This window comes from Aethalodelphis obliquidens, unplaced genomic scaffold (assembly GCF_003676395.1).
Source record: "Aethalodelphis obliquidens isolate GAN/ISIS:26980383/991018 unplaced genomic scaffold, ASM367639v1 scaffold23, whole genome shotgun sequence".
Classification (NCBI taxonomy): Eukaryota; Metazoa; Chordata; class Mammalia; order Artiodactyla; family Delphinidae; genus Aethalodelphis; species Aethalodelphis obliquidens.
The window spans coordinates 3605078-3617335 of NW_020837967.1; the positions used below are offsets into that span (position 1 = coordinate 3605078).

Below are 12258 nucleotides of genomic sequence, written 5' to 3' on the forward strand. Positions count from 1 at the left end.
CAAAAAAAAAAAAAAAAAAAAAAAAGACACATGATCAATCGTAAGAAGCACCATTCTTTTATGTACCACTAGGGGAAAAACAGCATGCTGCCAGTTAGTCTTATCATACAGATGTTTCTTTTTAACTGCATAGAACTGAAGAAGAATGTTTCTTCTTCAAATTTTTAAATTGTTTGTTGACTGAAACACTGGTGTCCAGTCATGCTACCAGGAATGATGGTCAGGTTCACCCATGGGCAGGCAGTGACTGCTCCATCACTACTGGGTCTCATCCAATAGAGACAAGAAGATGCTACTGATTATTCTAAAAATAGCAATTCCGAGATACACACTTCTTCATATTTTGACAACTTAGAATCAGAAAAAATATGGTAAAATAGTTTTTCTTACTTTTCTAATAGTAATGCTGCTGAAGGAAATATTGATTATTAGCCATGGATGATTGCTTTGCAGCCAAGGGAAAACATGGTGAAGCTTAGTTGGGGAAATAGATTTTAAAAATGCACTAACAATCGAGCAGTTACAAACTGTAACTCATTTTGGAGATAAGGCATGACCAGGGGATACTTCTTTGAGAAGTGCTTAAGCTTAAGACTCAAAGGGTGAGAGACAAGCATGGAAGTAACTAAGGGAAGAGTGTTGCTAGTGGAGAGGAGCGGAATATGTGGGTATAAAGACCCTGAGAAGGGAAGGAACTGGGTATGTTCCAGTAAGTCAAAGAATGATCATGTGGCTTGAGCAGAATGTTCTGCACATAGCTGCTTCTTTGAATTTAAACTAAAATACGTCCCAGTTTGGATTTGGGAAAATGTCTTGCCAGGTATAATCACAATGTTATAGTTCATAAGGCACTTTTCATCTTCTTATTAAATACCTTCTGAGGACTGGAATTACTTTTCAAGAAAAATCTTTTCTTTTAAATCAGTTGTTCATAAAAATATTTGATGTTGATGGGTTTGTGTCCATTTAATTATAAGTAGCCGACCCTCATTCTGCACTGATTGTGTATTTGTGATTTCGCCTGCTGGCTAGAATGTACTTGTAGCCCCCAGATCAGTGCACACGGTGCTTCCACAGTCATCCACGGACAGGCGCAGGGGGGCAGGAAATTTGAGTTGTGCACATTTCTAGCTGAGTCTAAACAAAGTGACACTCTGCCTTCTTATTTCAGCTCAGACTGTCGACAGGTGGATTTTCAGTCTATTTGTTGCCATGCTTTTTGCACTTTTTGCTTTTTTTGGTGATTCTGCTATCTAAAGTGTCCCCCAAGCGTTACGCTGGCTGGTGCTCCCAGGTGCGAGAGGGCTTGATGTGCCTTAATAGAAAGAATAGAGCAGCTCCGTGCAGTACTGTTGGCCGTGAGTTCACTGTGAATGAATCAATAGTATATGTTAAATGAGATGTCTTTAAACAGAAACACACATAAAGCAAGATTCTTTATTGATCTGCTGACGAAAATGTTGTGACCAAAGCCTCATAGGAACCTAACCTTGTATTTCCTTTGGGAGCAGTGGTTTTCACTGACTGTTTGCAACCCCTTTACAGAACATAATCACCCCTAAATAACATGAATCCACTGTACATGTACATGTGAACACATGGTTAACATGTTGCTGTGTAGCAAGGCACCCCAAAGACTAGTAGCTTAAAACAGCAACTGTTTACTGGCTCATAGTCCTGGGAGTTGGCATTTGGGGTTGGCTCAGCGGTGCAGTCCTTTTGCTGGGTCTGGCTGGGCTCGGTTGGACATTTGCCATCAGCTAGTAATCGATGGCGTCACTCATATGTCTGACGGTTTGGCTGGGGCTCTGAGCCACACAGTTTTCATCACCCAGGAGGCTAACCCGGGACCTGGGATGGTTGCAAGTCTCCCATGAGCAGCAGGAGGGCAAGCCCCAGTCTGCACGTGGTTTTCCATCCTGTGCTTGTGTTGCATTTGCCAACTCTGACCCATCAGCCAAAGCAAGTTACCCGGCCACCCAAATCAAGTAGGCTCCACCTCTTGCCGAGATCTGGTGGAAAGGGCATTGATGCAGGGAGGAAAAGGATTCCTCTTACTGTTACTCAAAAGCCAGAGAGTTAGTACTAGCTGTTAACCCGAATGGGCATAAAAGGAAAGTAAAGTTCAGAAAGATTAAGCAACCACACAGCCAGTAATTGGCAAAGGCGGGTCACACATGTCTGCATGATGGCAAAGTTTTTATTCTTTCTCTACTGTTTAGCCTTCTGATAGACAAATGGCTAATTTGCCTGGTTTGTCTAGTTCTGGGGAGGAAAAAACAGCAGTAAGATTAGTCTCCTCAATACAAGAGAGAAACAACTGTCATTGTCTTGTCTTGGAAAAGAAACCGTATCCTATGTGCAGTCTTACTGCTGTGGTGAGTTTAAGAACATCATGGTGGTAGTGATTTGTGAATGTGTGGGGCTCGATCATGAATTTGATTTGCACAAAGAGCTTACATCCTGGATATGGAATCTTAGTTGTAATAGAGTTTATTCTGAAGGACTTAAAGGAAGATGATTAAAATATTAGAGATATTGACATTGTCTGAAGAGATCTCCTTGTATTTATTTCTTTTAAAAAATCCACAATATTACCATAGCCAGACCCTATTATGCTATTGTAATCATAGTTGAACTAAGAAGGGTGATTAACGATAGCAATTTATTGTATCTGAGGAGGAGAGAAAATAGGAGATGTTGTTGTTATCATAAATCATATCGTAAATAACCAAAAAGAAGCACTCAGAATGCTTGTGTAGTGTCAGCAGCCAGCCCTTTCAGGCACGCCAGCCCAGGATGTAGCCATAGAAACCCCAAAGTCATACTGTTATCTTAGCCTTGCTGCAGTTATGTGATACAACAGTATTAACATATAGATTAGGCCATTTATAATACCAGGTGTCATTTCAGGTTGGCTTGCTTATATAGCATTTTAGTTTTTTATTGTGCAGAATGTTAGTGAAATAGTGCTTTTCTGCAGGTCAGTGTTTATATAGGTATTTATAACACATCAGCTTCACTCTGCTATCAATTTATTGTTATTGATTGGTTGTACTGTATGAATTGTCCTTGCCTAATTGTCTTGTCTTTGCTAGTCATTTCATTTTTTTAAGTAAACAGGTTTGTTTAGAAAATACCTACACACTTATACATGTTGAGTTGTGTTTCAAGGGTCTAATTTCAGTCCCATTATAGACAGGACAATTTTTAAAATATTTTATGAGGGCACGTAGATGGGATTCGAAAAAAATTTTTGGCCTCATTTGGAACTAAGATAAAATGATGGAATGGGTTGTTTTAATATTGCTGCTCTTCTTGCATTTCCCAGGCATCCAGTGTCTGCCTGTCGTCCTCCAACTGCCCTAGACACGCCCCCCAACAGCAGCAGCCCACCAGAGCCTCCCCCTCTTGGCAGCACCCTGGGTTCCAGACCCTCTCCATCCTCAGCATTCCATCAAATTACTTCACTGAAGTACCATTTACTCAGAGTCTCCTTACCTGAAAAATTAGGATAGAATCATTCACGTGTCAGCTTTACAGTCTTAAAAATATTTTGGCAGCAACATCTTAAAGATACTGCCCTTATCCAAGACATAAATCAAGTGGTCAGAATGCCAAGCACTGTAGCATGTGGTCAGTGAGATATTTAGGGGCAGAAAGAACTCTGTCCTGCCCTTTAGATCATCCCCCTGCATGTGGAGATGGCCCTAATATTAGAGACCTTCAATTCTTCGAAGCAGAAGTCAGATGTCAATACTTGTGTGTGTGTGTGTGTGTGTATTTTTTTTTACTTTTATTTTTAAAATTTTTTATTGGAGTATAGTTGATTTACAGTGTTGTGTTAGTTTCAGATGTACAGCAGAGTCATTCAGTTATACATATACATATATCTACTCTTTTTTTTTTTTAGATTCTTTTCCCATATAGGCCATTACAGAGTACTGAGTAGAGTTCCCTGCGCTATACAGCAGGTTCTTATCAGTTATTTATTTTCTGTATAGTAGTGTGTATATGTCAGTCCCAATCTCCCAGTTTATCCCTTCCCACCCCCGCACCCCCCAGTACTTCTGTTTTGCAGATGGGAAAACTTAGGTCTGAGAGAGTAAATGGGCTGTGCTAGGTCGAACTGTGGCTCTGGTAACGGACCCCAGATATAGTTTCCATCCACTTCCTCTCTAGTTGACCTTGGGATTTCTGTCCTCGTATCCCTGGATGTGGCTATGTACATGCCTTGTACCGATCCTTGCCGGATCGGTTGGCCACAAAATGTAGTTGCACTTGAACGGATAGCCACAAAATGTAGTTGATTCTTCAGGATAGGAAGTCATGTCTTATTTGACTGTATGTTCCTAGGATCTAACATGGTGCTCCCTGCACTGGTGTTCACAAGGCACTCGGTAGGTGAACGAATGATTGAATGATGAGTAAGGAGTGAATGAATGAATGTAAGTAGTATGGAATCACTTAAAGTAACTGGTTGTAATACACATACCTAGTATAGAAAGATGTTTTTTGAAAAATGTGCATTTTAAATGAATCCTTTCATATCTGTTATAAAAACATCAGTGTGCATAAACTAAAAAGACAGTAAGAAAGTTCATGTCATTATTGCTAGAAATTAATTTCTGTATGTGTATTTCCAAAACATTACAGGAAATCTAGTTTTAAATACATTTAGTATTTGGTGAAATATATACAGATAGCATTTTATTGTCCCTACAAAGTTCAGTAGCACAAGTATATTTTCTGCTTAAGATCATGAATCTGTGTAGTTAATGAGATAAGAAGCTTTCATGCCTTTGCAATTTCCTTTTTTCTAATGTCCATGAGCTTTTTAGATTATAGTGTTTCTTTAAAGGCATTTATTATTCTAGTTAAAAAGATTTTTTTTAAGATATTTTATTCTAAGTCAATATTTATAGTAGCTTAGAACTAACCCCTAAAAATCCTTTTGGTGTGTTCAGACCATATTGCCTTGTTTCGGTTTTGTTCGATAAGTTTGGTAAAGAAGTGCGTTTTGCTCATTACTCCACTGGGAAATATAGGGAGTGTAGATTACTTATTTGTGTCATTAATGAAGGAAAATTGGAATGGAGTTTGTATTGTCTCCCTCCACTCCTCTCAATATTTGTGAAGTTTTAAAAAAAGATGGACATGGGACTTCCCTGGCGGTCCAGTGGTTAAGACTTCGCCTTCCAGTGCAGGGGGTGCAGGTTCAGTCCCTGGTCGGGGAGCTAAGGATCCCACAAGCTGCATGGCCAAAAAACCAAAACATAAACCAGAAGCAATATTGTAACAAATTCAATAAAAACTTTAAAATTGGTACACATCAAAAGAAAATCTTTAAAAAAATAAACATTTAAACAGTAGAAAAAAAGTTCTTAGTTTTCTGGAAATAAAAAAAATCTTTAAAATACTCCGCATATCGTAACATCACTCTTTTGACTTTCGAGCACAGCTTTTATTCTTGTGTCTATATTTGTGTTAAATTAGAAAGAGCTTGTGACTCAAAAAATTTTTTTTGTTTTTTTTGCGGTACGCAGGCCTCTCACCGTTGTGGCCTCTGTCATCGCGGAGCACAGGCTCCAGACGCACAGGCCCAGCGGCCACAGCCCACGGGCCCAGCCGCTCCGCGGCACGCGGGATCCTCCCGGACCGGGGCACAAACCCGCGTCCCCTGCATCGGCAGGCAGACTCTCAACCACTGCGCCACCAGGGAAGCCCCTCAAAAAATTTTTTATACTGTTTTTTATACCTTTATATAATAACATGTCAAAAGATCAAGTATCTTGTAATATTAAACTTCTGTTAACCAATTTATATGCTATTTTATAGTAAAACTGTTTTCATGGATAAGTATAGGAAAATGCTAAAAACCATTTTTAGGATATTTTACAGATTTTTGGTGAATCATGCTCATTATACACATACACACAAGGAATACTTCATTGCTGTTCACCTGTAATCAAACTGAGATTAACCTTCAGGTGGGGGTTTGGATGATGGTAAAGAATAAACCATTCAGTAGCCATCACATATTTATCTTACTGCAAACTCTTAGAACACAGAATTAAAATAACTCATGTAATAGAAAGCCAGACACTCGTTATGCAAAATCACCAATTAAGTCTGTGTTTGAGCAAGCATAAGCTAGATCAGTTGTATTCATTTGTTTGCATTTTGTAATATTTTAAAAATAAAATATATTCACTCAAGTGGAAAACTTTAATACTGTGGAGAATGGATTAATAAGTGTGGTACATTTTTACAACAGTGAAAATGAATGCACTACAGCTACCTGAATGGACATAGGTGATGCTCAGAAACATAATGTTAGGGGCAAAAAAGCTGAAGAACGTTATAGTATGATACCACGTATATAAAGTTCAAAAACAAGTCACTACATACAAATGTGGTAAAACTGTACAGGAAACAAAGAAAGGAAAGCTATAGAAAGACCAGTAGTTACCTGGGGATGGGGGTGAGAGTGGAGAGAGGAGAGGATGAATTAGAAAGGAACCAAGGGGAGTTGTGGTGATGATGCTAATGCTGTCTTCCGGAAGTCGACAGTTGTTTTACAGGTATCCGTTCACTATTATGCTTTATGCCTTACATGCACATCACTTATACGCTCTGCAATGTACCAGATAATTTCTAATTCAGAAAATTGTTGTAAATATTTTCACACTTTAAACATTTCACACCTGTTCTTATTAAAGCTGAAGGCTTTCTCTTCCAGCAAAATTCCCTTTTCATTTTGATTAATTTTGATGCTGCAATTGAAGCTTTCTTATAAAATCTTTAAGCGTAAAAACATTGTAAATTAAAAGTAAACATTTGTATATTTAAGTATTCCTAAAATCAGCTCTTGTAATAGTTTATTTTTATAATTCATTTATATTCCTCTAAACCACATAAAGCTTCTAGAGGCATACAAGTTAACAGCAGGGACTTGAAATAAACAAACAAAAAAAAGAAACCATAAAAATAAAATAACAGAATTGGAGTAATCCCTCCTAGCTTATGGAGACCGCTTTGAATTAAGTTTTATGTTAAATTTTTCTCACTTAAATGTAAGCAACAACCATTAATTTTTAAAATATTTTTCTGAGGTACTTGAGCTCCAAATTCTAAATGAACCAGTCTGTTTTCTAAAGTATTTGCTGGAAAAACAGTCCCGTTTTCCATAGCCCAGTGTGACACACATCCTGCAGTTCAAATGCCTATGTGGTAGTCATCTTGCCAGTTCCAATTTGATAGAATTACTCACTGGCAAAGTAGTACAGTCTTAAACACGATGTGTAGAAACCCAGTGCTGAGTTGAGCTAACAGTAGTAATGGGGAAAACACACGAAAGGAAACAGAATAGAAAACAGTTCACAGTTCTGATCTGGAGAAAGAGGGGAAAGTGCAATAGCAGCATGGCGTGATGTTTCTCACTTGGGTGACTGGATGGATAACAGTATTATTCTCGAGTAATGGTAGCAATAATTGTGTCTCCAGTTTGTCTTGTTCTCTGTAGTTCACAAAGCGCTTTCACGAACATTACGTCTTCCCCCCTCAGTGTTGCCCTTGGAGGGACTTCCGCTGTGAGCCTTTGTTCTCGCTGCCCTCGTAAGCGTTTGACTTTGTTCCTGAGTCCTCCCCTTGAAAACTGTTACCCCCCTTGATCTCTTTGACCTCCCCTGATTTCTTAGTGCCTCCTTTTCTCTTTATCCTTAGAATATCTAAACCTAACTACCCTGATTGCTCCCTTGCTGACATTATCCATTATTATGATTTCATTGAGCGCAGCAAAGGTTTCTCTAACACCCTGTCCTGTTTTCTGAATAGTGTATCTCAAGGATTGAGCTAATTCATAGTCATCTTCCTTCTCTATTTCTTTACTTCCTGTTTGTATGAATGACTGCATTTCTCACTCACCAGGGCTGAAAGCCTTAAACCTGTTTGAATCCTTCCTCCACTCTTATACCTAATCACTTATCAGATTCTGTTCATTCTCTCTTCAGAATATCATCTACCTCTTACTCGTTACCGCTCTTCTAGTTCAGACCTTTCTTGTCACTTCCCTACATCATTTCATAACCCCTAACCTGTCACCTCTCCATTAGTATCCATTACCTCCCATCCATCATACATGTTCCTGCCAGAGTAATTTTGCTAACATACACTCCAGTCATTTTTCTCCCTTGTCTAAAAATCTTTACAAGGTCTAAACTACCACTAGAATAAAGATCATGTTTGTTTTTCTGGAATTCAAAACTTCTAGGATCTGGATGTAAGCTTGCTAAACTTACTTTCTCCTATTTCCCATCTTGCACCCTACCTTCCAGACAAATTATTCCCTGGTTCTTATACAACTTCCTATGTGCACCCCTCCATCTCTGTGTCATCTGTTCCTACATCCTGTACTTCACCATTATCAATCTCCAAATATCCAAAATGCTACCTGAGTAGTCAAGTGTGTCCCAGATCTTTGGCATTGAGGTATTCTGTTTCTCCTTTGAACTGCTGTGGCATTTTATCTCTCTTATGGTACTAATCACTTTCTATGTGCTAGACACTTACACGGCGACTCCTGCTGAACTGTAAGCTCTTTCAGGTTGTGGTTTATTTCTGATTTATTCTGTAGCTCTTTCAGCCTTTACCATTGTGCATTACGTATGGTAGATGCTTAGTTAATATGTGTGGAGAGAAATAACCTGACCCCACAGCAACTCAGTCAAGTGGGTAGGACAAGTAACGTCAGCCCCTTTTGAGAGGTCAGAAGACAGCCTCAAGGAGGTTAAGAGATTGCCTTAGGCCTGTTGCTTTGTGATGCCTGAACGCCTGCTGAAACACCAAGCCAATGTTTCCTTCATGTCACCACACTGCTTCTCAAAGTGGCTGTCCTCAAGCCAGCAGAATAGAAGACATAAATAGCGTATGAATTGTGTCCAGGTTGGAGATTTACATTTTCCAAACTCCAAGAATTAAAATATGTTATGAAGGTTCTTTTAAAAAGTATTCTTTTCTGTCATTTCTGAGGAAAGTAGTCATATAATAACCCATCTCTTGATTTTTTTAAATATTTATTTTATTTTTTTATTTATTTATTTTCCTTATTTTTTTGGCTGCGTCATCAGGTCTTGCGGCACATGGGATCTTCACTGAGGCGTGCAGGATCTTTCATTACGGTGTGTGGTCTCTTGTTGCAGCACCCGGGCATCTCTCTGGTTGTGGCGTGAGGGTTTTCTCTCTCTAGTTGAGACGTGTGAGCTCCAGCGCGCATGGGCTCTGTAGTTTGCGGCATGCAGGCTCTCTCATTGAGACGTGCGAGCTCAGTAATAGTGGCGCGTGGGCTTAGTTGCTGTGCGGCGTGTGGGATCTTAGTTCCCTGACCAGGGATCGAACCCGCATCCCCTGCATTGGAAGGTGGATTCTATACCACTAGACCCCTGGGGAAGTCCCCCATCTCTTGGTTTTTAGAGGTAGGGGTGTGTGTGTGTGTGTGTGTGTGTGTGTGTGTGTGTATACACGTGTACGTAAGAGGAGGCAGAAAACAGAAAGGCAGTATTTAGTCAAGTTAGGAAAAGAATTAATTAAGGAAGCAGAGGGCAAACAGGAAATCCTTAGCAAACTCCAGATCCTGCATTTAGAGCCACACCACTAGAAAGGAAAGCGGTTTGTATATCTCCTGTCACTGGTTGCCACTCTTCAAAGCACGACAGCATGCAAGTTTGGAAGGTTCTAGAAAACTTACCACTTTACTCTCTAACAACTGTCAATAATTTCCTTTCTTTCTTAGAAATCATGTTTGAAGCATTGTTTTCATTTCTTAGGTTTTATATATATGTATGTTCTAATACTTCATTTTTCTTCCTTCACCAGAAGAAGAAGAAGAGCAGGTGCCCACCGATGGGGGCACATCAGCAGAAGCCATGCAGGTTCCCTTGGAAGAAGATGATGAACTGGAAGAGGAGGAAATTATCAATGATGAGAACTTCTTGGGTAAGAGACCGCTGGACAGTCCGGAAGCTGAAGAAATGCCCACGATGAAGCGGCCACGCCTGCTAAGCACTAAAGGGGACGCCCTGGACGTGGTGTTACTGGAGGCTCGAGAGCCACTCAGCTCAATAAACCCCCAGAAGATCCCACCAATGCTGTCCCCCGTCCACGTCCAGGACAGCACGGACCTAGCTCCTCCGTCACCAGAGCCACCAATGTTAGCTCCAGTGGCAAAATCACAGCTGCCAACTGCAAAACCGTTGGAAGCAAGGTCGTTTACACCTAAAACAAAGACTAAAACCAGTTCTCCAGGGCAGAAGACTAAATCACCCAAAACGACTCCATCACCAGCAATGGTCGGAAGTCCTATTCGGTCTCCAAAAACCATATCCAAAGAAAAGAAGTCTCCTGGACGTTCGAAGAGCCCCAAAAGCCCCAAGAGTCCCAAGGTCATCACTCACATTCCCCAAGTACCCATCAGACCCGACACCCCTAACAGGACTCTTTCAGCTACAATAAGTGAAAAAATTAGTAAAGAGACCATTCAGGTGAAACAAATACAAACAGCCCCCGATGCTGGGAAACTGAACCATGAGAATCAGCCGAAAAAGGCCGTCGTGACTGATAAGACCATCGACGACTCTATTGATGCTGTGATTGCACGGGCTTGTGCCGAACGGGAGCCAGACCCTTTCGAGTTTTCTTCTGGGTCCGAGTCAGAAGGAGACATTTTTACCAGCCCTAAGAGGATTTCAGGTTCAGAATGTGCTACCCCAAAAGCTACCACTTCCTCCAGCAACTTCCCCAAGTCCGGGTCCACCCCTCTCCCTCTTTCAGGCGGAGCTTCAAGTTCTGACAATTCCTGGACAATGGACGCATCCATCGACGAGGTGGTCCGGAAAGCCAAGATGGGGACCCCTCCCAGCGTGCCCCCCAGCTTCCCTTACATCTCCTCCCCTTCAGTCTCTCCTCCCACCCCTGAGCCACTGCACAAGGTATACGAGGAGAAACCCAAAGCGCCGGCCTCCACGGACGTCAAAAAGAAGCTGAAAAAGGAAATGAAGACGAAGATGAAAAAGAAAGAGAAGCAGAGAGATAAGGAGAGGGACAGGGACAAAAGCAAGGAGAGAAGCAAAGAGAAGGAGAAAGGGAAGGAGACCAGCAAGGAAGCCAAGTATCCCTGGAAGGACTTTCTCAAAGACGAAGAGGCAGATCCCTACAAGTTTAAGATAAAAGAGTTTGAAGATGTGGATCCAAAAGCAAGACTGAAAGATGGAATGGTGAGAAGGGAAAAGGAGAAGCACAAAGACAAGAAGAAAGAGAGAGAAAAGGGCAAAAAGGATAAAGAGAAGCGGGACAAAGAGAAAACGAAAGAGAAAGGCCGAGAAGAGAAGCTGAAGGCTGCCCCAGTCCCCCTGGTCCTGCCCCCCAAGGACATGGCGCTGCCCCTGTTCAGCCCCGCGGCGGCCGTGAGGATCCCGGCCATGCTGCCCTCCTTGACACCCATGCTTCCCGAGAAGCTGTTCGAAGAGAAAGAGAAGCCCAAGGAGAAGGAAAGGAAAAAGGACAAAAAGGAGAAGAAGAAAAAGAAAGAGAGAGAGAAGGAGAAGGAGAAGAAGGAGAAGGAGAGGGAGAAGGAGAAGCGAGAGAGAGAGAAGAGGGAGAAAGAGAAGGAGAGACACAAGCATGAAAAAGTAAGCACTTTATCCTTGGGGGCCCTGTCTCATCCAAGTTCTATTGAAAGCGCAGGTAAACAAAGCCAGCAATTGTCTTTTTCGGATGTAAATCACCCACAGCTTAACTGGAAACACGTCTGTAATGCGTTTACAAAATTTAATTTTAATTCTCAAACCCATAAACTTGTCATCAACCCCCCTCCCCATACGCTGGAAAACGTTAAAAATTCATAGCCTAAGAGCAGTCTCATCACAGACCATCAGCTCTGTGTTAACCACACTAATCTCTGGCAGTTTGAAAAGATCTGTAATCTTCAACAGTGAATAATATTTTTGTAATTATCAAGTCTGCAGCATACTAATTTGTACCCAAATATTAGATACCAGGGAAAGGCAGCACCCAGTTTTCTAAGAGCAGGTAAAACCATGGCGCTGTCCTAAGAGGACAGCAAGGCCCATGGAGTCCTTGCTCACTGACTCAGTTTTGTTTGGTGAGCCATTTTTGCAAGTATTTAAGGTTATGCCTGTCTTCTACTTCCTGTAGCATCTCTTATCCTTCTATTTTCTGCCTTTTTTTTTTTTTTTTTTTTTT

At 41.1% G+C, this 12258-nt stretch overlaps 1 protein-coding gene across 2 annotated transcripts in view; it reads left to right on the forward strand.

Moving 5' to 3' along the window:
- Nucleotides 1-12258, forward strand: part of TAF3 (TATA-box binding protein associated factor 3) — a 151602-nt gene that overhangs the window by 103554 nt on the left and 35790 nt on the right. For both annotated transcript variants that reach the window (XM_027121586.1, XM_027121587.1), the window contains one exon: nt 9874-11684. In XM_027121586.1, coding sequence (XP_026977387.1) covers nt 9874-11684 — 1811 coding nt within the window. The remainder of the gene's footprint in view (nt 1-9873; nt 11685-12258) is intronic.